Source organism: Protomyctophum parallelum (genome assembly GCF_964188405.1).
Source record: "Protomyctophum parallelum genome assembly, chromosome: 10".
NCBI classification, from domain to species: domain Eukaryota; kingdom Metazoa; phylum Chordata; class Actinopteri; order Myctophiformes; family Myctophidae; genus Protomyctophum; species Protomyctophum parallelum.
The window spans coordinates 8,125,354-8,151,821 of NC_139704.1; the positions used below are offsets into that span (position 1 = coordinate 8,125,354).

Consider the following 26,468-nt stretch of genomic DNA (forward strand, 5'->3'; position numbering starts at 1 on the left):
ATCGTAACTCTTCTATTATATGGCTCTGAGTGAGTAACTATAACTACAATATTTATATTTCCCATGTTATGTTATTACGATGACTCTGAGCCGGTACATAACGGTCAGTGTAACTAACTACATCTCCCATCATGCCATGTTGCGATGGGACGAACCGCGTGGCCCTTCTGTTTTGATCACGTCAGCACGTACTACTCTCTGCGCGTTACGTCATCCGTCATGGAGTCAAGTGAAGCGGTCAAAGCGAAAGCGATGCTATGAAGTGTTCATGACAGTGCAAATGGACGTAAACGAGCTCGTTCTTCTTGAAATAATACACACCAGTTGTTCTTTTACCATATTATTATCTTATCTTACATTATAGATGTCGTTACGTGGCTGCTAGCTTGCAGCTGTACGCTCCGTGTCAACAACACAAAGGCCTCGGTTAGCAGCACCTCTGCTAACTGCCAAGTTGAGAGCAATCTCAGCCTTCAGCTAACGGGCGTGACAACACCACGTTTTATCTGTTCGAACCTTTATAGTCACAATTCAAATTGCTCCTTTCAAGTGGTGACTGCGTTTTTTTCTACGGCGATGGCGGAAGAGGATGCAGTGGCCATGCAGCAGAATTTGGACAGGTGAGTTGAAGTAACTTTGATGAACTGGCTAACGCTAGCTAACTAGCCACATAGAGGTTGCTATGCTAACGTACACTGTGTGATGTTTGGCATTTGGACAAAACACACCTGTGTTGACACTGACAGCTGCGTGGCCCTGGGGGACAATAACGCAATAGTGGTCAAAACAAGCGACATCTTAATGTAAATGCAACAAAACGTGTGCTTTTTAACTTTTCATTTTAAGTCAGCAAGAGGGATTTGATCCCTGGAATTCTGTTATTTGTTATTGAATTGAATTGAATGCAATCAAATATGTATCCAAATCCAAAACAACATAATTTAGGATTGATTGAACATTTTATTAACGGATTGCAGAAAACAATGGGTATAGTCCAAGGAAGGTCAATCCAAAAACTGTAGAGCATAAAAACAGAAAAAGCACTAAGACTTAGTAGTTTACATCAGGGTCCTCCATTTTCAATTCATCAAGACATTTAAAGACATACATGTAAAACACAATTTTGGATCAGTAGTCTAACGTTACTGTTCATCCTGTTGATGTTCATAATCATGTGACTTCTGTTCTGCCTATACTAGAATAACTGGTTTATAGAAAGGTTACACTGGCCTCACATCAAAATACACATCATGAAGCACATCTAGAGTAGAGAAGTGGTGTTTGGGAAAGTTTTTCCCAAAAGATTAAAGAATGATAATGAGGTTACGTAACGTCAAAAGGATATATTGCCCATCAGCGTGGTCTATGGCGAGGGTTTTCAGGAGTTGCTGCCTTCCAAAACAGCCTGGGTCCGTCGAATTGAAGCCCATTTTAAAGAAAACATAAAGCTAAAAGCGCAACACGTGTGGCTCTTACGACCTACTGTTGGACGGCACTCTGGGCACTCGTCAGTCACCAGTCAGCTATTTGATAATTAGGCTATGTGCCACTATATTGACAAGGAGTGCACGTTAATTCATCCGTCAGTCAGCCGTCACACATAATTTGCCCGACAGACACAGACAGCACATACAACCTGCTAGGTAACTCAACGATGCACACTTCCCCAGTGAGTCCCCAAGCCTCCAGGCTTACTGGGGAAGTGTGCATGTGTTCACAACAACTCACGCCAATTCCCCCGCCCGGGTGGACTGGGACAACGATGGCTCCATGTTTCACCCATATACTGCAATTGGCAATCACTGATAGCTTTGTAAATAGCGCATTTTATTATGGGGGGAAAAAAATGGAATATGGAATATTCTATTCCAATTGAGGTATTTACATGAGCATTTTTATTCTGATGACTGGAATTAATCCATTCAGAGAGAGAAGGATGAGGCTGGCAGGACACTGCGTCAGGCACTTGAACTTGAGGCAAGTGAATTGACCCTATTCCCATAGGGTCAATTAGCGACAACACTGCAGAGCTCAAGAACCTGATGTTGAATAGGAAATTGTGGCAGCGATCCAGGAATTCCGAGTTGGTGTTGGCTAAAACTCACTCTCGTAGCAACTAACTAACTAATCCATTCATTCATTCCGAATGAATGAATGGATTGCATGTAAATGGGGCCAATGTGTATGAGTGGACTTTAAACAGATCTTGCATAACGCGTATGGTACGATCATAGAGCAGACCCTTTACATTTTGACGGGTAAGCAAACGGCTGAGGTTTGTGGTTGTGTTTTATTTAGGTGTTACTGTTATTTCACAGCAGCATTCTCAACTTTCTCCACAGCTGTACAATTAACTAACTTCATCCAGGCACCCATAAACACCTAAAAATGAAACACCCACCATTTGTCAATCAAATGATGATTCTGAGACCCGAGCCTTGTGGGAAGTGTTTTGCCTATGAGCTCTATTACAGATTTGTATCAAAGTAGATAGGCTTATATGGTTTCACCGGTAACCGGGACAGTGCATAGGCACATGTAGGGTTGGGTGACGATACGAATACATCGTCAATCGCGAATATACGAATCCAATCGCCGAATATTTTTATGGCATGGCACTTACGGCAGCCGCCAGCCAAAGTAAAGGCTGGGAGCCTGGGAGCTGAGGAAGGCTGTAGCCTACATGTTGTTTAAGCTCCGGAGTCCAGACCCATGCAGTTTAATAATATACAGTCACAACAGAATGCACACTGCTGTCTCGTGTCTCATCACAATCCCAATGCCTCACCCGTGAAGTCGGGGGGGAGGGGAATAAAAAAACTGTCTACTAGTGTTAGTGTATAGGCTCGGGGATCATAATAGCGCTTAGCATTAGCTTAGCGTGTAGCCCCTACTGGTGCTGCAACCCACTGATTGAACTTCATATCCGCCTGTAATCTAAGTTATTTTTATTGACAACGTGAACGAACACCGACACCAGCGCTGCAAAAATAGACAGATCTACAAGCTCTCAACGCGTAGCGAACGGCACTGCAAAAACAGGCAGGACGCGATGCCTTGAGAGCTTGTAGATCAGCAGCAGCCCGGCCGCAGCAGCTTGTGGGCTCCGCTGCTCCGCTCCGAGCCTCCGACTGACCAGTGCGGGGAGGCAAGGGAGCAAGTTACCCTGGCTGCGCAGCTGCGCTGCAGAAACAGACTGATCTACAAGCTCTCAACGCCTAGCGAACGGAGCTGCAAAAACAGGCAGGACGCGGCGCCTTGAGAGCTTGTAGATCTGGCTTTTTTGTGACCTGCAGTGAGCTGTTCTCACTTTACTTTTATGACACGAATACATCGTTAATATTTGTCAGACGATGGGCGGTTGAAAAAAATTGGCATATCGCCCAACCTTAGGCACATGACAAATAGTGCATTTTATATAGCGCCTTTAACCAAGGCGCTTTACATGGATTTCATTTGCACACGCATTCATACACCGATGGTGGAGGAAACCATGCAAGGCACAAATCTGCTCATCTGCAACTATGCCTGAGCCACTGCCGCCTGATATTTCTGGCCACCTTTTTTTTCTTTCTTTGAACACTGGTCACCTCTTGGCCAAGTAATCCGAAACACTGGCACCTTTTGGTGAGAACAGTGGGCACCGGAGGGGCCGAATAATCCAGAACACTGGGCACCTGAGGTGGCTGGAAATGTATTGAGGAAAACTGGACACTACAAGACGTTGTTACTATAATTCACAAGATTTTTTTCCTATCCTTGAAGTAGTGTACATTTCAGATGTGTTTGTGTTGATGTTTTGAGTAATAATAATGTTACAAATGACAATTTCTCCAAAAGTAATTTTCACGTGCCTTAGTGAAATTGGAATGGGATGCACACGCAGATCTGACACACCAAAGGTCTGACATGCGGAAATCATGCGTCGCTCCCGACAATGTGTTGGTCCGACATGTTTTGCGCTGTGCTTGCCGTTAGGGTTAGGTTAGGCCGTTTGGACTTTTGGTAGGGTGTCGGTCTAATGCCAGTCAGACCAATAGTATGTTGGAACTAAAGCCTGTGCCCAGTGGAATTGCAGGTTCGAGACCTAGTGCATGTAGTGTGATTTGCCTGTCATGGTGATTTTGTTTTTGTCTGGAGTTATGCTGCGATGCAGTGATGGCCTACATTTACAACTACAAGGTACAAGCCTTAAGGCAACAGCGAGTGAGTTGTTTATCTCTCTCCCCTCCCCAAGGAATTAGGAGTTACAATGTCCTCCCTGCTCTTGTTAAAAACAAGAGGAGCTGAGTCAGCTGACCTATGGTCATCATTGCATTTGTTTTCTTCTTGTTCCTCCAAATATTGCAGTTCTGGTTTAACCGTGCAGTTGTTTTTTGCGAAATATGATAGAGGGCTATGGTAGACTATGCCAAACGGTGAAGACGCAAAGCCCACAAGCATTGGCCAAAGGGTGGCGCTAAAGAACTCAATTGAAAAGGCAAACTTTGAACAGGCATACTGTAGCTCATGAACCATTTGACCGTCAGCAATAAAACTTCGATACACTTCTCATGCCGAACAACTTTCATGTTCTAACTTTTGACCTCTGACATTTTCGATCACCCACTATTTTGAATTATGAAAAATTTCTTCTGTCGGTGCTCCAGGCCAAACCTTGCAGTTGTTTTTTACGAAATGCACAGCAACAATATGTTAGAGGGGCTATGTCACCCTGCTTAGACACGAGGTATGACCTGGGGGCTATGTCACCCTGCTTAGCCACGAGGTATGACCTGGGGGCTATGTCACCCTGCTTAGACACGAGGTATGACCTGGGGGCTATGTCACCCTGCTTAGACACGAGGTATGACCTGGGGGCTATGTCACCCTGCTTAGACACGAGGTATGACCTGGGGGCTATGTCACCCTGCTTAGACACGAGGTATGACCTGGGGGCTATGTCACCCTGCTTAGACACGAGGTATGACCTGGGGGCTATGTCACCCTGCTTAGACACGAGGTATGACCTGGGGGCTATGTCACCCTGCTTAGACACGAGGTATGACCTGGGGGCTATGTCACCCTGCTTAGACACGAGGTATGACCTGGGGGCTATGTCACCCTGCTTAGACACGAGGTATGACCTGGGGGCTATGTCACCCTGCTTAGACACGAGGTATGACCTGGGGGCTATGTCACCCTGCTTAGACACGAGGTATGACCTGGGGGCTATGTCACCCTGCTTAGACACGAGGTATGACCTGGGGTGTGCACTGCAGAGTGGCAACATTTCCCGAGAAGTGAAAAACCACAAATATCCATCTGCGTGTGTGTGTGGACGACGCACCGATAAGGCAGAGGACGCACCGAATTGCGTTGTGTGTGTGTGTGTGTGTGTGTGAGAGAGTATGCATCGACTTCCCTGATTGGCTAACTTTAACCTGGCTCGTCAGCTTCATAGATTGGTGAAGCTTCGGGTAAGGTATGTGAAACTTAGCCAGTCTAAGTGTTAATAAGCATCTTGGCCGATTAAATTGCGCCCCGGGAGGGGGTGTTTTGAGGCGAGCGTTCTGGTATTCAATGTTCATTGGTGGTCTAGCTGTTAGCAAAACAAGTCCTGACCTGGACACACAGACACACACACACACACCTGAGCTACAGAGCCACACGGTAAAGCTTTTTGTATGTTGAACATAATGAGATGTTATTTTGCCAAGGACAAGCGCAAGAGTGTTACTGCACTGTATGTGCAGGGAAAACCTGCATTAATTAACAATAATGTCTCAGTGGGGTATAATATTTAACAGATGCAATAGCTGCATTACTGCAACTGCACACAAGTGTGCTATTCCCCCCCCAAAATAGATTTTGGCATTTGATAATGTATGCCAAGCAAACAGAAATAGGGCCTATACCCATAGCACTTGACTCTGTGCTTTCTGTCAATATCGAACTTTGGACTTTGAGTGGATTTCTCAACACAGTGGCAGAGTAGTACCAACCAAGAAAGAAGGGGTGTGCATGCATGGCTGCATGCTTTATATGGAACGTGCTCTAGCTGTGCACCAGACAGTGTCATGTGGCAGGTCTCAGAGCAGTGGCAATAACCCTGGCAGTGTGTTTGAAGAGCAGATAGCAGCGAGCAAGATGTGTGTCATGTTCCCCCGGTTCTAAAGGGCTGCATAACCAGACTATCAATGACAAACATAAGGCTCCACACCAGCTCTCTTATCTGGGCCTGCCATGAGCCAGCTAGCTAGCTTCTATCTCCCCCCTGCAATGCAGTGTTTAAGACATGGAGGAGGAGGGAGACACATTTTAATCCAGACAGTCTATTTAATTGGCTCTTGCACCTAGCTCCTTGGTTTTACTCTCCTACCGTCTGTGTTTTGATTGCCAGATTATCTTTGACCTAGGATATATTTATAGACGCAGATGGATATATCCATGATGGAGATATTACCGTCACGATGCTAAAATGGTTTGTTGCCTAATTCAAAACGAGGCTTGTCTCAAAGTGACTTGTTGTTCATTATATGACCACCATAAGTACATTTTTAGCTGGATTTTTCCAATATGGATAAAATAAATCTGAAATGTAATTTAATTATGAAAGCATACATAACCCAGGACAGGTACATGCATTCATTTGTCCCCAGGTGTGATTTAAAAATCACACCCGTGTGAAGTTCAAGTGAGGGGCGCTCGTATCATCATACAGCATCTCATTCTGGCCAATCACAATTTGCGTCCTCACTTCTGTCTTCACTTTTCTGCCCTCACTTTTAGCTTCAATATGTACTTTGCTCAGCCAATCAAATCATCGCTATGGGGTGATCAGTCAATCACAAGCCAATGTTTGTGTTCACACAAACCAGGAAAGCTGGGCATAGCAGGGGCTAGCGCTCCTCAATAATTTCAGACAACTCCTGTGACTTGTGACATTGGAAATGGAAGCGGTGTTTTGAATGAATGGGATCTGACCCACCACCTGCCAAACAGTCAAATATAGCCTACACTGTGAGAGACAGCCGCCACTATAAGCCTGGTCAATCAGAGTCCCTGCCTGCTTTTCACTTTTTCCATACAGGTGTTAATAATACTCAAGGGCTACAGAGCCTAAAATGTTGTAGAAGTACACACGGTTTTTGGAAGAAACTTCAGTAATATGTATATAAGAATTGACTTAGTTTTGTTAATAAATCTTTCATGCATGCGGGCGGCAGTGGCTCAGGGGTAGTTTGATCCCGGGCTCCCCCAGAGTTAGTGTCGAAGTGTCCTTGAGCAAGATGCTGAACTCCTAATTGCAGATGTGCAGTTTGGTGCCTTGCATGGTTTCCTCTGCCATCGCTGTATGAATGGGTGAATGTAATGCACATATCTATGTAAAGCGCTTTGGATAAAAAGCGCTATATAAATGCACCATTTACCTGCAAATGTTTTGTTTGGCTTCGTTGTCATGGAGTTAAAATCGTAACACATTCATACACAGATGGTGGCGGAAACCATGCAAGGCACCAACCAGCACATCAGGAGCAATTAGGGGTTCAGTGTCTTGCTCAAGGACACTTCTACACTAACTCTGGGGGAGCCCGGGTTTGACCTGGCATCCTTACGGTTACCTTGCGGTTACCATCCGGCCACTACCCCTGAGCCACCGCCACAGTTTAGGTTGATGATACCACCGGCAGTGGGCGTGGAGACCGCTGGGTCTGCATGGTTCCTTCTTACTAGTGAACTGAGTCGGGCTGGGCCAGGCTGGGGTTGAGCAGCGTGAGCCAGACATGGAGAACCTTCCTTTATGACAGGGGCCAGGATGTGTCGCTTGTGCTTTTGTGCCTACTAGGAACCCCCAGTTTTCCCACAGTCACGTGAGCGCTGCTGACTGAGTGAAAGGAGCCTTTGTGATGTGGCTTCAGGCCCTTCTTACAGAACGGGAGCCTGAGCCTTGTTGTGAGACGATTAGCAAGTAGCTATGCTGCTGTCGCACTCATTTTTATACACAACGTCAATCACACACACTCACAGTTGCTGGCCATTCTGTTTGAGTTAGGGGTTATGTGTCTTGCTCAGGGACACTTTGACACACAGGCCGAGGCGGGGAGGCAAACCGGTGACCTTCTCATTACCAGTAGGCCTCTCTACACCCTAAGCTACGGCTTCCCCAAATAATATATGTGGGCCTCTTGTGATTGATTGCATGGATACTCTTGTTTCCTCACTGCTTTGGTGCAGGAGAACTACATGGTTGGCACATACCACATAATGCCCGGAAAGCCAGTCTCCAGTTCGGTTCCCACTTCCCGGGAAGACGGACCACACACTGTACACATCTATCTATAACTGCACCATGTGTACGTGTGTACGTCTGTACTCCACGTAACTCGAAAACAATTCGCCCAACCAACTTCAAATTCGACACACGTGTTCCACACACCGCACACATGCCCGCTGGTGTCGAGTCCATCGGATAGCCGGTTGTCCAGAACCAGCACAAAAGCCTCTGCCCGGAAAAGCAAGGAGAGAGATAAATAAATACTGGGTGTGTCGTTGTACACCAGACAGATTTATAATAAGATAATTAAATAAATACCATTGTTTTTTAATAATATAAAACCCAATACATAAACGTATAGTTAGTATAATAATAAATAATACATTTGGATGCATCCTGCTCTGTATACAATATATAATATAATTCTAAATTAAATATGTTCATTATATCTGACTTGCCATGTTGTGCAGCGATGCATCGTAATGCATCGTCGAATGGAATCGTCAGCTGGTGAATCGTAATCGAATTGAATCGTAAGGGCAGTGCCAATTTACACCTTTTGGGTGACTTTGTCACGGAGTTTTTTAATGATTTTACAATAAGTCTTTTAATGATTTTACAATAATGCATACAAAATTCACATGACTTGCACAAAAGAAAAAGACAAGAAAAAACAAACAAAAAACAAAAACTCCCCTCCACATTCTGTTGTTGAACTTGACACTAGTGATTATGTCATCTGTAATGTATAATACAAATTGTTACTGCAACCATCCTTTAATATATAAATAAAAAGTAGTCCCATATTTCATGGAACTTTCCTTTGACATTGTTCCTCCTGGCAATTGAGTATTCAAAGGATGCAGTTTCAGTCCTAAATTGGGTCCAGTCTGTGATTCTGTGAATCTTGGACACCGTTTCTTTTGTAGCACGATGCGGCTCCGGCCTTATCAGTTTGAGTGTGTTCTGTGTACCATGGCCACAGCCATCGCGTTAGAGTTTGGAGGATACGCATACGGTTTCGTGTTGAGTGATATCGTTTCGATGTCGTTGTATTGGGGCCCTGTGGAGCAGCAGGGCTGGGTTACTGCAACAGGAGCCAGTCGGATGTACCGGAGGCCGGGAGCACCCCTTGTGTTTTTGTTCTCTCCGCTGTCGTGCTCCCGCTGAGACTCTGTCCACTCCTTCCAATCAGCACCTCGTGCTTCCATGTCACTCCTCGGCTGTCTGTCTCTCTGGTACCTCTTGTCTCAGACTGTACCATCAGCCACTCCGGCAGTTAGTCCTGTCAAGGTTCAAGGTTTCTTTATCCCATTCTGGGCGCGAACCCCTTTTAGTGTTTTAAGCATTATGTTATGCTTTAGCTGTGGAAAAATAGTTCATAGTGCGGCACCGAGTGCCGCGCTATGAACTTTTTGAAAAATCGTGAAAATGTGGCGCAAATCTTTGAATATATATTCTTTCAGAACGAACGTTTTTAACTCAAATCTTTGCTTCTGGGTGGTCCCTGGAACTACATATTTTCAGATGGGGGTCGGCGGCCAATTACATATAATTCTAGTGGTCCTTGACATGAAATAGTTTGAGAACCACTGACATAGAAAGATAGGTTTTTCAGAAAACTGTTAGGATTTAGAAGGCATTTGTAGAATCGTCCTAGAGTCTAAATGGGTTATTTCAAGTCATGATTACATATTTATTGTTGACGATTAATTGTCACACTAAATAATTGCGATTAACGATTTAATAGTGTTTTGTGCATTGAACATTGGAATGTTACAATTTGTATTCGCCTTTTAGGCTTCGTAATCACAAATTTCAAATTTCACAGATTTCTTTCTTTCCAAATAAATTACAAAGTAAATACAATTTCTAAAATTACATTTTAGATCAGCTAATTTTCAACATGGAAACGATTGACTATTTATGCAAAGATATTTGCGATTATCTCAAATAATCGTGATTATGTAATAATTGTGACAGGCCCATCGACAGTCGACAATGCTGTGTATATCACAGACTTGCTTGGTATTAGATGTGCTCTAGTACAGTAACTATAATAGAATAGAATTAGGTATAGGTATAGGTCCCGACTCCCCACCCTTTTCTTTGGGGTGTTTTTTGTCACATTATATGTGTATATAATATATATGCATTGCACTTAGGTCAAATTCTATCATAACTAGGACCAGTGAGCAGCCATTCCAACGCTCGGGGGGAACGATTTGAAGAGTCTCGCTCAGGGACACCATAGAGTATTAAAAGGATAGAGACTATTCATTTCAGTGGAAGTTGCTCAGTGGTGTTTTGAAGCACCTGGAAGAACCGCATTTTTCCGATTTGGACATCAAAATTTGGAACGTGAGACCGAGAGGTTGTTCAACCTAACCCCATAGTACCTGATGTAGCCCAACCATAATCTGTAGTAACGGAAGTACCTTGTGCCAAGCATCATCTTCAACGCAAACAGCAGGGTTCGCAAAGATAAGATAAGGAGAGAAGAGGGAAAAACGGCGCAGGGTAGTAGCGAGAGGTTGAGACAAGGGCAGTAGATGGGAGAAAAGGTGGTGGGTTTAAGTTTCCATCTAGAGACTCGAGTTCTCCACGTAGGTCTAACCCTGAGGCCCTGCACTGGCCGCGTGTCACCTGAGCACTTCAACCCCGAGGCTCCTCTCCTGCATCGTCATGTTTTATTCAGTGCCAGAGGAGGAGTATTGGAAAATCAGCCACAGTACTGCACTACTGCAGGCCTGCCCCAACCTGAGCAAAACAATCCAAGGCGAATGTCTGCGCCCCTTCCTGGAGGGTCATGTCGTTGTTGTGTCCCCCCCCCGCAGCAGTGCCAGTGATGGAGCACACCTAGGGCTGTAGACAACTTGACACAGAAGGCCAGAGATTTGACATTCATTATTTAAGATGCGGAAGCGACGCGTGGAGGATAAATTATGCATGTTATATTATGAGGGACTGGCTTGAGCCTTGTCTTGCTCTTCTCAATCCTGCTCACATGCTGCTCTGGTTGACGATAGTAGGACCAGGAAAATGAGTGAAAGTTGATGTGGCTTAGTATAAACCAATGTAAACTAGAATAGGAACAAGGCCTGCAGGGTCCCTCCATTCAAAGCATAGCTATTGTCGTTTGTTTAAAAAGGCAGGAAATTGAACAGTCGGTTGTGGATAAGCTTCTTTTTTTTCGCATTCCAAAACATTTCTCATTCTTAGAGTACAGCTCTATTGTTGATACACCAGAGCCTTGAGTGGGCCGAGTCTTAAAACTGGCATGCGCCTGGAGTCTGGACCACTAGGCCAGTGGGCGCATGCCACTGTAAGACTCAGTGACACGAGGTTAAATGTGGGTTAATGTCCTCACAAAAGCTGTGGCGGAAGCGACCTTTCTTAACGAGGCACACCGGTACTAAAGTGAGCTCACTCTGTGTGTCTGTGATTGTGTGTACAGCACACGCGCCGTTGAGACAATAATTGTTTCAGGTTTATTTATTAACATTAACATCAATTTGTAACCTATATCCCAAACGCACATAATTGCAGCGTGGGAGAACCCCCCCCCCCCCCCCCCCCCAAAACCTCTGCCACTATCTTGCCTGGCTTTTATTGAATTTATGCCAATGGGTTTATGGGAGGTGTGTGTAGATTAATCATTGCTTCATTCAGCTGTTGAAATGCCAAATGTTCAAGGTTCAGTATAATTATGGAAATTAGAATGTAAATGTCACACGTGGATAGCCATGCTCAAAGTGCCTTTGAAAGCAGTCGTCCCTGACCCAACATATCTCCTAGCAACAGGCCAGTGCAGTGGTATAAGGCAAATTCTGAATGAGAATGGAGCTTAAAGCGGGATATCTTGACATTTTTACCAAACATTGCTGATCTACAAGCTCACAAGGTGTTGTGTCACGACGTGTTGCGAGCGTGTAGATCTGAGTAGTACACTACAAATAAAGTGTTGGGTCTAAATTAAACCAATAGGGCACAGCTAGCTACAATCTTGGAAGCAAAATGAAAATAACCTACTGAAATGTCAAGGTGCTCCTTTAAGCAACGAAAGTCCCAAGACATTGAGCGAGAGCATCATTATGGCCCCTCAGCCTCTTTCTTATATCTATTATTCAGGACTTAACCTATGAGTATATTTCTTTAGTTATCGGCACGTAGCAGCTTTCATTAGAAATATTGCTGCTTCCAGATTCTTGAGCTCCGCCGCGTACCAGTGAGACATGGGTGGTGAACTATCCAGCCAATCCCGCGCTGGCTATTAATTATGGAACAGCAATATAATGTCACAGTGGGAGACATTCTGCAGATAGGTCAGCGTGCTAAGGATATCTAATTTCCTCCCCGAGATGTTGGGATAGGATGGACACGGAGGAATTGGTTCTAACCTATTAAGACCTGAGGACCAGATTCTACAAATGTCTTCTAAGTTTTCTGAAAACTTTCTATATCAGTAGTGCTCAAACCTTTTCATGACAAGGACACCCAGAAATATATGTATTTGGCCGCTGACCTGCATCTCCAAATATGTTGTTCCAGGGACCATTAAAATAATGGTTAAAGTGGTTACAAGCTAGGGAGGGGGTAGAGTTGTTTCCGATACCACCCTCAAGTACTCGTAATCGGTACTCGGAACCGGCCCCGATACTCTGTACCAAAACATCCAATTGACACTAGGCTGAACGAATGCAACGGCAGTAATCCTGCCCCAACACTGCAGCAAATTGCCAAAAACAGCCGATCTACAAGCTTAAATGACAACTCTGACAACTTGACAAGTATAGGCATGACAATGAAATTAAATTGGAGAAAAAGGGGGTAAAATAAATGGTTACTCAACGAAAATGGACAAGGTTCTTAGACATTCTTTGCTTGCTGTCCAGATGGCCACTGGCCTGTTTGTTTGTGCTCGTCTGTTTGTGTCCAGCAGTCCTGTGGCGCTCCCTGATGTGCTCGACAAAGCATTCAGCATTCACCGCTCATTTGCCTATAAAGTTGTCATATTGATCTAGAGCGATTTCTTTCATTATTTTAATGCAGACTCATTGGCCTACAGTTCTGCTGCTGCATGTGTTTCATCCAGGCCATTCAGATTACAATTATTCAAAAGACCTATAATGATGACCACTGCTATCATCCTCATTCCATCAAGGACTGCGAATTGTCCTCTCAATGCTTTCCTTTAAGAATGCACTCTCCTACACCTAAGTCAGGTCTGAGCCTAGACCTCTGACTGGTGTTTTTGAAGAGCTGACTTTGTTTTGATGACCGCCTGCTGTTTACCCCTAGGGGGACAAGTAAGATTACGTCTTGTCTCTTCTCTTCTCCTCCCCCAATTGCTTTAGACGATAGTAATTCAGTTACAGATGTTTTATCTTCCTTAAGATTTGAGGGAGATTTAAGTATCATGTAACCTTCATTTCCTCCTAACCCCTATTTGAAACACAAACTATGGTCATTTTGTGAAGGAGGAAGCCTGTGTTTTTGGTAAAACCCCTACCTAGTCTGTCTGTCGCCCTCATCTCTGGTCCAAAGAAAGGCTTTCTCTCCTGTCTGTCAAAGGCTTTCTGTGTTACACCGCTCTGAATCTCGTCAGCCATCATCTCCCTTCATGTGCTCAAATAACAGCACAGCGTGGCTGGGCGGCGTGGGCGCTGTGACGTAAAATACTGCCGTAACGCTTGTTTTGCGACACAACGATATAAACGATAGAGAACATTTTTCACAATAGACATTTTCTATCGTGAAAACTATAAAATCGATAAAAATCGTCATATCGCCCAGCCCTAATGTACGGACCTGGGATATGACGTCACCTAGCGTCGACGTCCGTAACTCCGTACATATACAGATTTAAAGGCCCACTGACACGCCCCGGAATTAATATGGGTGGTACAGCACATAACGTGGTCTGACTAAAAACTGTTTGAAACAGGGCTACGGCGCGCCGCGCTAGCAACAAGTGGCTGCTAGCTCAGGCTAGCTTTTTTGACTGTACATTTAGGTCATTTTGGCTATAAATGTAATTGAAAAAATATATTTTTTCGCTCAAAGATCTTCGTTACAATGACATTGAGTTGACGTGTAAGTTTTAGGGTAAGCTGTTGCATAATCGCAATTTCGCACTCGGAGTCCCATGCCCCGGCAGAGAGCTCTCTGCCTCACTCAGCCTGGGCCGCTCTGAGAGCCCATCAGCCCCGCGGGCCGCAGCGCGACTAGTTCTCTTCCCCTCTCAGCCGCAGGCTGACATGTAGCCTACACCCCTCTCACTCTGTAATACCGTAGTTAGTTACCACAACATTGTTCAAGTGAACTATAGTGTGTTTATGTTTGTATTCATTGTAATAATAAATATCGCTATGATGAATTATCGGCCTGGTTGTCCGAGCCGAGTTGAGGCATAGTCTTGCGGACGAGATCATGAGGTTGTCCGAATGCCTCTCTCTCTCTTCGGGCATACACTCACTGAGCCGTCAGCCAAATAAATATACGTAATTCTCATAGCTGGCTCAGGGAAGAGGACGACCCTGCCATGTATAGTCCACCATAGATGTGAATGAACTGTATCTGTCTGTGGGCAAGCATATGCTGTGTGAGTGTGTGTGTGTGTGTGTACACGTGTGCGTGTACGTCTGTGTGTGTGTGTGTGTGTGTGTGTGTGTGTGTGTGTGTGTAGCTGTGTACACAGACACATGCCCAGTTCAATATGCGGGGACCATAGAGGCTATACGTCCCCCGTGTGTGCAGCCTGCATGACCACTGACCAGAAGAGGCTCAGTGCCCTGGCGGTGAGAGGGGCTAGACTACATTTTGTCATGCGGAGCGACGCGGCGATAAATCATCATAGCTATATTGATTATTACAATGAACAAGCATAAACACACAGTTCACTTGAACAATGTTGTGGTACATAAGCTATTTGAAGACGGATATGCATTTTAGCCCGGTGCAGTGCCGCTACTCAACCTGTGGGCTGAGTGCATGCCGTGGCTGAGTGCATGTCAGCGGGGGAGACCGAGAGAGATGGCCGGGGACATGGAACTCGTCACGCAAAATTGCGATTATGCAACAGTTTACCCTAAAACTTACACGTCAACTCAATGTCATTGTAACGAAGATTTTCGAGCGAAAAAATATTTTTTTTCAATTACATTTATAGGAAATATGACTCTAAATGTGACACCAAAATAGTAGCATAAGTTGCTATGCTACTACGGCCACCAAGCCCGGCGAGCCCGCATAGAAGTCGATGGGGAAAGCTTGTCACGCTCTGACGTCAGAATCATGATAGCATTGTTTGATAGCCGTTCTTAGCTCCCGAGGGGCGTGTCAGCGGGCCTTTAAGAGTTAATGGTATAAAATCTATCTAAAATCTATTTTTTGACATGGCCGTTGCTAGGCAACGCCTTGTGCAGCGCTCTGACATGTTTCATGGTTTTGAATTTGATCAGAATGCTGATGTTCTTCTGTCCTCATTTCTGACTTAACCAAGCATCTCTCTTTGGAATATTAATGCTTCTGAAGAGAGATCAGACGAGGTAGCGTGAAGTAGTAAATAGCAGAGATTAAAATAGGGTGCATTTTGCATCCCAAAACGCAGTATAGTTAAGGGACACAAACGACCTCTGCATCCACAGGATGCACTACTGTACTGTTTTTTTATTCTAGTTTATTTTGCTAGCTTTAGTTATAACTTATAATAATAATTTATTTTCTGTTTTCTACATGAATATAACCACATTATAACCATATCAAATTAAATGGGAGTTAAATGCTGCAATTTGTAAAAATGGCAAAATAAAATATGACTCTCCTAACGTTGTTGAAGTGGGACTCATAAAATGTCCCTGGGACTCTTCTAAAAGACCATCCCTGCATCCTGGGACTCATTACATTGAAAACCTATTTACATCACTGAAATGGTAATGGAAATTTTACCTCCCGTATTATTATTATTTTTTTGGGGGGGGGGGCATCTGCTGGGCACTCAAGCACCTTTATTCTGAAAGATTCCTGGGGCAAAATAAGTGTTAACAGTGAGAATGTGTACCGTGTGTGTGTGTGTGTGTGTGTTTTGTCGCATTCAGGAGCTGCTGGGTTTGCTTTGCCACGGACGAGGACGACCGTACGGCGGAGTGGGTGCGTCCGTGTCGCTGCCGCGGCTCCACCAAGTGGGTCCACCAGACGTGCCTCCAGCGCTGGGTGGACGAGAAGCAGCGCGGCAACAGCACGGCGCGCGTGGCCTGCCCGCAGTGCAACGCCGAGTACCTCATCGTCTTCCCCAAACTGGGTAGGTGTTTTTACGTCAGTGGTTCTCAAACCTTTTTCCATTCCCGCTGGGGACGCTGTGGGTGATGTGGGTTCCCTCCTCATCAGTGCCCATACCCGAGGCGGGGTTGGTGAAAGGGCCTTTCTGTGTGGAGTTTACATGTTCTCCCCGTGTCCCCTATAGGGTAGGTACCCTCACAAAAACATGCAGTAATCCTGTGGTCTCTAAAACTACCTCTCCCTGGCCAGCCAGGGCGCCTGATGGAGGGGAAAGGAACTGGTCGGGAAACTCCAAATCAACATTTATGAGCCCACAGACCCCATGTGAAAAGATATGCCAAGGAACCCCATGAGAGATTTTTTTTTATTTTATGGCTCTAGGGACCTGGGACCCCAATTTATATTGTAAAATCTGTGTTAATTTAACTAAGTCCATTTAAGTCAATTTGGTACCATTTGTACACTCAGAGTTACAGACCCATAAGGGTCCATTTGGTTCCAAACTATCAGCTAGGGACCGCCTGGAACTCCCTCAAGTACCCCTAGGGGTCCCCACTTTGAGAAGCAATGGGTTACATCTCACAACCTGGTACCTAAAAGTCCAGTCTTAGTCAAATTGAGTAAAGAAGACAGATTTGCTTCCAAATGAGGGTCTATAATCTGTCTGTTCAGGACGGAAATAAAAGATGAGACCAAACAAGGCACTCTTGTAGAAAAGAGATTTCTACTCTGGCCAAACGGATGCGCTCCTTCCTCTTTTATACTGGTTTTCCCTCGACCAGTATCAGAAATTGGAGGAACTGCATGGTGGACGGCCGGCCTAAGACGGCCCTTTTTAAAAATGTCATGACAGCCCTCAACTCTCCCATCTGGTGCTGTCACAGTAGCAGCATTATGAAGCAATTTTCCCTGTTCAAAAGTGGGAGTCCGGAGGCAGTCCGTCGAGGGCACTGTCAATAGGCACTCCCTGTAACTGTACCGCAAGCTCCAAGAAGATCTGTTCAGTTTGTTTTGCCTTGAGTGCATGTTTATTTATTTCCAGACAGTCGGCATATAGGGCTCTGTGGTGATCTGGGTAAATACTCCCTTTCAGCCTGACAGAGAGAGAAAAGCCCCCCCCGCCCCCTGCTTATTATTCCGCCGCCGAGCTTCGAGGCTGATTGACAAAACAGCAGTTTAGAGAAGTTCCTGCTGTCGTTATCCTGGCGACACGTCATTGGGACTCGAGGCTCACAATTGTTCCCATGCAGGCAGGTAGTGGCAGCGCTGAGTCATCCGGTAAACACAACATCCGCATCAACGTTACACGCGTATTGGCAAAGGACGCCGTTTCACACCACGTCACATTCCTCCTCTCCCTCCCTAACGATGCTGTTACTTATTTGTTGTGGGGGTGGATAATATGTATTTTAATATATTTTAATTCCTGCTTGTTGTACCATTAAAATGTTCGTCGTTGGTTGAAACGGGTAGCCATACTTACTAATCGATTTAATATTTTGCAATCAATTGCACAGTTTCCCCCCCTGTATTTTGGCGGGTCTTGATGGCATCATAATGGTTGATTTTAGACATTGTTGCATGCTGTAGCCTGTAAATAGCAGTCGCAAGCTTGTAGATTGGCTATTGTCAGCATGCATCAAAGCATACAATGACTTGTCAATGAGTTCTACTGGATTTATTCTCCACTAGTCCCTCCCTAACATTTTAGTGTAGTTCTTTTTTTGTTGACGAAATTGTCAATATATTTCGTCTTAGTTTTAGTCATCATAGCTTAGTTAGTGTGGTTGCCCTAACAAGGCAACCAGACTATTGTTATTGTAAATGAGCGATACTTTGCCGCACTACTCCTCCCACAGCCGCACACACTCGAGCCATATGTCAAATTGACCGGCTTCATCGGGAATCGTGTGCTTGTGTTTTGCTAAGAGATCCGTTGTATAGTTTAATTGATATTAATTAATTAGTTCTCCATAGACTTATAATGGGGAAATCGAAGACTAAATGTAAGTATATTTTTTTCCATTGGAGACCGTAAGCGCCATATTTACAAGACTTGGGAGGGAGGTTCATAATAATTATGAAAATTAATTGAAAAGGAATTACATCAGTCGGCCTCATGGTGACGCTATATCAGCCCACTTTACATTTTTCCCTATAACTCTTGAACCGTTAGTCGTAAAATCAAAATTTATTTTTCCATGGATTCCTTGGGTCATGATGCATTTCCACATATAGGCCACGCCCATTTTTGTCAAAGAAATTCCTGCAAATTTGAATTTTCTCCAAAACACACTTTTGGCTCCTCCTCCTACAGATTTTGTCCAAATGTGAGAAATGTAACCGTTTGTCGCAAAAACATGAATTTTTGGGGTTAAATCCCCTCCGAATTACTTACACATGATCTAAGGTGTGACTTGAAATTGTAATTGGCTGGAAATATTAGTGGGAGGGGCATATGTAAGCCACTGCGGCAACCACACACTGCAATTTTTTTTAATTGCGAATTTTCTAGTTTTTATTGTTTTTATTTAGTTTTCCTTACTGAAAAAAGGTAGTCGACCAACATTCTTGTCAGTTTTAGTCTAGTAGCTCTTCCCCTTTTGGATTCATTGTGCAGAAAAGGATAAGAAGCGTTCCTTGCAGAAACATGCGCCGTTTCTGAAACGCGGTGGGAGGTGCCGTGGGTGTCACCTCATCTCGGAGCTACAGAATGAGCGTAGTGCTGAGGGAACATATCGGGGCTAAGCGCGGCCCATGACGTCATTAAACAATCAAGACAAGAGTCGATCAAGAAATAAATGTAATGATCCATGCTGGCACAAACATGTCGGTCTAAAAGTGTATTGATACCTGCCAACCAGCACTGTTCACGTAAACAAAATGACACCTTTAAAGTGACGGTACACATATTAACCTGTTAACAGTTTCTTTAACCCATTCAGGCCTAAGGCCGATTCTAAAAACGCCTCTAAATCCTGACCTAAGGTTTCTGAAAAATTCAAATATTGATATAGCAGAATCAAAATTTTTACATTTTTGAATACTGTACATACTGTACAGAACCCAAATATGGGTTCCCGGCCTGAGGGGGTAAGGTACAAATAGGGAACCCCGCCCAGAATGGGTTAATACTATTGCCTTCAGTCTGTTAGACAAGTTCTGTAGCCTATTCGAAGACCCTAGTAAAAGATACTGGTTCTGTTCAGAATGTATTGTCTCCTGTCTTTCAACAAAATAATAAAACATGCTCTAAGAACCCGGCTCAATAAGCCTGATCGATCAGGTGCTCGTTATCAATAAAAACGTACAAGCTCCGTCCCTACTGGTGAGATGTGCACATTTTATTTTTTTCAATGTCTCTCCCTCCTGCTCCCTCCCAATCCATTACGTCAGAGAGAGGAGGAGAATGTGCAATTTGAGAGTAGGAGCTGGCTCTTTGACAATGTATGGGTTGGTTTGCAGGAGTTCTGGCTCGGCAAGTAAACAGGTTGGTGTGTATTTATAGTGACCACTGACCCGGGCAGCGCTGTCAGTCACCTCTCCCTTGCTATAAGCAGCAGGTTCAGTTATTCATTGAAGGAGTGAGTGCTGGCATCAGTGTTCGGTCCTTACTAAATTAAGGTCAACTAGAAAAGGTGCTCCTCGGAGCACAGGTCTCCACCAGGTCAGGAACGTTTGTGATGTTTGGAGAAAATGTGTAGGGGTAATATACATGCGTTTTCTTTATTTTTTAAAAATTTTAACCCATTTACTGCTACCATTTATTGAGAAATTAGGACCTAATTCACGCCAGCATTTTTTTAATTTGAGCTCTTATTTTGAAAAGCCACATTTTGCCTCGAACGGAAGTGGGCTTATCCCGGCCAGCTTTACGTTGCCAAGACAACCTTTGTTTACATGATCGGATCCATGCCGGTACACTATAGACCTCCACAGCGTCGGCTCGTGCCGTCAAAGAAACGCTGTTTTGACCAAAAATGCCATCTGGGACAAGGAATAGCAGATACAGGCGATTGAAAGAAACGGATAGAATGGATTATTATGGCGACGACGATCTAAGATGAACGATCCAGTGCTGTGCTAACAACACAGCTAGCTAACAATTTACAATTTACAATTTAGGCATTTAGCAGACGCTCTTAATCCGGAGCGACTTACATTAAGCAAGAACAAAAAAGCATGGGAATACATCACATAAAAACATTTATCATGAAACATGCGTAAGCTAAGAAAGTAACAGTGGAATATCTATATAATGAGACTATACATATAAACTATACATCTATACTACTATGCTATACATATGTACTATGACGTGCTATGACTACATACAATGCAATTATAGTGCTGTCTACATAACATGCTATACGTCTGTATCAAATGCTATCTAAGTCTACTGTGTGTGTGTGTGTGTGTGTGTGTGTGTGTGTGTGTCTTCTCTGGAGACTTTGTTTTGCTCTTGGCTGAGTTGTTGTTGGTTATTTTTTAGGATGACCTGTCTGTGAAGCACTATACCTCCTTGGTTACTTAGAGTCAAATGTGAACTTGTGAAGTAATTGTGCAAGTTTTTGCAGGTATTCCTGTTTCATTATTTTAGCCTGAGGCAATACAAATTTAAAGGAAAATAAATGGAAATCAAGTAGTATTGCTTAAAACGATGTTTAGTTATGGAAATATTATGCACAAAAAACTCCATAATGATCCATAATCGATTGCTTTCCAGTATGCCCTAGATTCTAGCATCATAATTTACATCAGCAAAAAATAAGTCATTCTTTAGTAGATAGCTTATATCCTATCCTCCCATGTTTTATTAGCCTATTATTTGGTCCATACAGAAATGTATTCGTATTTAGCTAGATATGAGAGCAAGATTGAATTCACGTTCAGTGGATCCATCGCACGAGGGACTCAAGGGCAGTCCATACTCTCTCCGACCACCAAACTTTTCGTCGGAAAGATCAGACTTTAATTTCTTCTCCGAAGTAGAGTTCGGAGAGTCACATCATCTGGGAGTGCAGCTTTCAGAACAAAAATTCGGAGGAATGCGTTTCAGAAGTTGCGAGTGACGTCATGTTGTAGTTGTACCGGAGCTTTCCGACGAAAAGTTTGATGGTCGTACTAGATAGTATGGACTGCCCTTTACTCGCTTGCCAAATACACTGAGCTACAAAGTTGTCAAAGCTTTCAGATCTGTTTATTTTGAGAAGTGACAATGTTGAACAAGTGCTTTGTTGTTGTACTACTATGGAGTTCTCAGCGCTGGCAAGTTCGTTTCACGTTGGATAATTCCGGTTGCAATTGCTTATGTTAATTGTGTTGTGGAACAATGCAAATGGGTTGGCATGTTGTGAATAGGGCTGGGGCGGTATGGGATTTTTATTACCGCGGTTATTGCCGGCCCCCCCCCCGCCGGTATGGCGGTTATTACCGCCCCCCCCCCCTAAAAGTTACAGGTATGGTGTGTGCGATATTAATTGTGAGATTACCATAATGACGGTAATCATTAAAGGACCACTTTTTAACCTATCTTCATATAATAGGTCCTCACTAATAGTCATGATAAAATGGCACGTTTCTTTCTACTCGGTCTGTGTCACATAGGAGGCCTAATCTAATTGAATACCCCTGCCATAAAGCATTACACTTGTTTACAAGAGGGTCCACCATTTTCAATTCATCATATCATTTTGTACACTATGCACTTCTATAAAGCCAAAAACAGGAAATCATCATAAAGGAGGTAAAAAGGGGGAAAACGGTGAGGGGGGAAAGGGGTGGGTGGAGTCAAGGGATTTACATCTTAATGACAGTTGGTAGGGCGTTCCACATTTTTGTGGCATAGGAGTGAAATTAATTTAGGTGGACCCTCTTGTAAACAAGTGTCCACTCACAGTTAACAGTCTTTGTATTGAGTTGTGCTTGAAATGTAGTGTAATTCTGCAAACTGTTAATAAATATTTTAATCAATCAATCAATCAATCCTTGTTTGTGCCGAATCTGGGTTGCACATGGTTTTTTGAACTCCCTCTGGTGTTGTTGTGTTGCTGGCATGATTAGACTGACTGAGCGTCACTGTTTATTATGATACACTTTTCATTTCATAAAAAAAAAAAAACTCATTTCATAAAAAAAAAAAAAAAAAACATTTTTTTTTTTTTTTTTTTTTTAACCGCGGTAATGAACCCGATACCGCGGTATGCGTCACATACCGGCGGTATGGCGGTATTGCGGTTATTGCACCCAGCCCTAGTTGTGAACAAGCTTTTTGTCGGTAAGATTCATCATCTGAAATACCTGTGATCTGCACAAATGAAGGCTTTCTAGTTTCTACACTAAAATATAGTAGGAACAACTTTATGTGAATGAGGCCCAATGCTTTTACACCGTCTGCCACATAATTTATTTTTCTTTAACTCTTTTCCTATTTCTGAGGTGAGGCTATTCATGGCTGCGTTCTTTGCATCACGAGACGAGAACCAGAAGAATTGTGGCCCAGGAGGTTCAACTGTTTATTTTCAAGCTCATCAGCTCTCTCCTCTTCCTCCACAGTGCAGCCTACTCCTTTTTTTTTTTACTCTTACTTAGTTCCTTGTGTCTTTTAATGCTCTGCCGGTTTGGCCGACCGCTATGAGGGAGGATTGTGTGATGATGGACGAGTCAATGGTTTAAAAGCGTTTTGTTTGGAAAGGGAACCTCCTCTCGGCTGTGGCTGCTCGGCTGACTGATGGCATCCTCAGAAAGTGGCGTCACTCATCATTTACTTTAGAGGCACTTCTATAAGGGCTTCTGTTACATTTGTGATTTTTCCCGCGGAGAAACTGTAATGTATGGCCCTTCACTTTTATATGACGGAAAAATTGAGGAAATTGTGTGGGAATAGATGCTTAAAGCTTCAAGTTGTGTTTTTCTCCAAGGTCTGGCAAAGGGTCAGAACAATCATTCAGAGGGCTAGAGAGAGGGGTGATGGGTTATTAGATTTGGGGAAAATGGGCATCCGCAGAAATTGTGATTTCTCGGGCTGTGTCTAAGAGAAATTGGGCAACAGATGAGGAGAAGTGGGAAGGGAGGGAGGGAGGGAGGCATGAATGAGCATGAATGAGCTGGAGTGAGAGCAAGAGGGCTGAGCTCTGTAGAGAGGCTGTCGGTTAGATACACCACCCCATGATAGGGCTGAGCTCTGTAGAGAGGCTGTCGGTTAGATACACCACCCCATGATAGGGCTGAGCTCTGTAGAGAGGCTGTCGGTTAGATACACCACCCCATGATAGGGCTGAGCTCTGTAGAGAGGCTGTCGGTTAGATACACCACCCCATGATAGGGCTGAGCTCTGTAGAGAGGCTGTCGGTTAGATACACCACCCCATGATAGGGCTGAGCTCTGTAGAGAGGCTGTCTGTTATATACACCACCCCATGATAGGGCTGAGCTCTGTAGAGAGGCTGTCAGTTAGATACACCACCCCATGATAGGGCTGAGCTCTGTAGAGAGGCTGTCGGTTAGATACACCACCCCATGATAGGGCTGAGCTCTGTAGAGAGGCTGTCGGTTAGATACACCACCCCATGATAGGGCTGAGCTCTGTAGAGAGGCTGTCGGTTAGATACACCACCCCATGATAGGGCTGAGCTCTGTAGAGAGGCTGTCGGTTAGATACACCACCCCATGATAGGGCTGAGCTCTGTAGAGAGGCTGTCGGTTAGATACACCACCCCATGATAGGGCTGAGCTCTGTAGAGAGGCTGTCTGTTATATACACCACCCCATGATAGGGCTGAGCTCTGTAGAGAGGCTGTCGGTTAGATACACCACCCCATGATAGGTCTGAGCTCTGTAGAGAGGCTGTCGGTTAGATACACCACCCCATGATAGTTACACAACGAAGGACGCTAGCTGTGTGCCATATTCTGTTCCACATGCGGTTCATACTTTGAAAAGGACGTTGAAAACTTTCTTTTTGACCAATATTGTCAACAAATCCCAACATCACCAAACAAAACACCTCCTGTGCGAATGCTGGGGCACATCTTCTTTTTTTTTAAGGATATGACATCAGTTAATGCCCATGGTCTGTATCTGGACAGGAGATCAAGGAGCAATAAAGCGTTCAGTAATACAGTAGGACCTATTTATTGAGTTTACCTGCCTTAACTCTCCACCCAAATCCCATGTGTTGCTGTTATCAAAAATGTCACTGTAATATCCATTTTAACTTTAATATCCATTTTCACTGTGTAATATCCATTTTCACTGTGTAATATCCATTTCCACTGTGTAATATCCAATTTTCAGTGGCGTCACTCATCATTTACTGATGCACTTCTATAAGGGCTTCTGTTACATTTGTGATTTTTCCTGCGGAGAAACTGTAATGTATGGCCCTTCACTTTTATATGACGGAAAAATTGAGGAAATTGTGTGGGAATAGATGCGAGTATCGGATCGGTGCATCCCTAATCAAAATATAATATTTAATTGGAACAAGTTACACAGCTGTGACTTTAAGCTAGACAGGTTGAGCGAAAATGGAGATCAAGCAGGTGCTCAGTGGAGGTGCAAGAAGTTAAAAAGTTACGGATGGTGCTTCAAGGATCAAAGGGACTGTATGGCACCAGAAAGAGCACTCAAACAAGTTAAAAGAGAGGAGAAGGTGGATATAAGATCAGGGTACTTAAAGTTTAAAACGACAGGTTGAGTTGGGTGGGTGGGGGGGGGGGAGGAATTAAGGCTGTGGTGGTGGGTGGAGCCGAGGGGCGCGTCTTATCAAAGAGTGACAAAGCAGAGAAGATGACTGAAGTGTGTGTGTGTGTGTGTGTGTGTGTGTGTGTGTGTGTCGGTGTCGGTGTGTCGGTCGTTGGTTTCTGCTGCAGGTGCTCTGTTGATGCTGGCTAAAAATAGCACTTGAGTGGTCATGTCGCCTCAGACTGCGGCAGACCAATCCCAGACCAGTGACGCTGGCATGCAGCCTGGCACCTGGATGGGTTATGTCTGTCTGGCTGGCTGGCTGGCGAACCTTTAAATTATTTTGTTACATAAGCAGCATTTGCAAATGCAGTTTAACCTTGGTCAGCTGTCTGATTGGCATGCACGATTATTTGTATAGCACATTTCAACAACGAGGACATTCATTGTACTTAACAACATAAAACATTATGCAAATGTAAGCTGCTGACATGATGCATCTGTTGCAGTATGTATGTAAGAGTTGCTACAGTATGTAGAAGCTTCAGCTCATAGCGTCGTGGCACACTATGAGCTAGCTAGTAGCTTGTAGGTTTGCTACTTTTCAACAGACGAGGTTTATAATAATGGTTAACCCGTATAGACCTGGGAACGATTCTACAAATGCCTTCTAAATCCTGACAGTTTTCTGAAAAACCCATATTTCTATGTCAGCAGTTCTCAAAATATTTTCATAGAGCACATTGAAGTGAAAGAAATTTCACTTGTGCTTCAATGTGCTCTTTGAAATTATATATTCAAAGATTTGCACCACATTTTCACGATCTTTCAAAAATAGCAGATCTACAAGCTCATAGTGCAGCACTCGGTGTCGCGCTATGAGCTTGTAGATCTGCTATTTTTCAATAGCTAAAGTATAACATAATGCTTTAAAACACCAAAAGGGGTTCCCGTCCAAAATAAAGTGGTTAAAAGCTAAGGTGACACAGATGCGTTCCACTAATAAAGATGGAAGACCCTATATCACAGCATCATGTACTGTATCCCCTCTGCGGATTTGTATCCTTTTTTAGGTGCAGCAAAGCAATCTGAAGATGCAGGCTAGACATGGGAATTTTTTCTGCTTTAGTGCACTTTTGAAGAGGACAGAGGAAGAAGAATTACTGTCTATTTTTGCTGCATCATTGCTGCAGTCTTTTGCTTTTATTGTGATTGTTGCAATGTGTATTATTATGGTCGCGCAGATG

General features: G+C 44.0%; 1 protein-coding gene across 2 annotated transcripts in view; it reads left to right on the plus strand.

Moving 5' to 3' along the window:
• Positions 1-220: 220 nt before the first annotated feature.
• Positions 221-26,468, plus strand: part of marchf5 (membrane-associated ring finger (C3HC4) 5) — a 39,830-nt gene continuing 13,582 nt past the window's right edge. For both annotated transcript variants that reach the window (XM_083775773.1, XM_083775774.1), the window contains exons 1-2: positions 221-620; positions 16,357-16,559. In XM_083775773.1, coding sequence (XP_083631899.1) covers positions 577-620; positions 16,357-16,559 — 247 coding nt within the window. In that variant the 5' untranslated portion in view covers positions 221-576. The remainder of the gene's footprint in view (positions 621-16,356; positions 16,560-26,468) is intronic.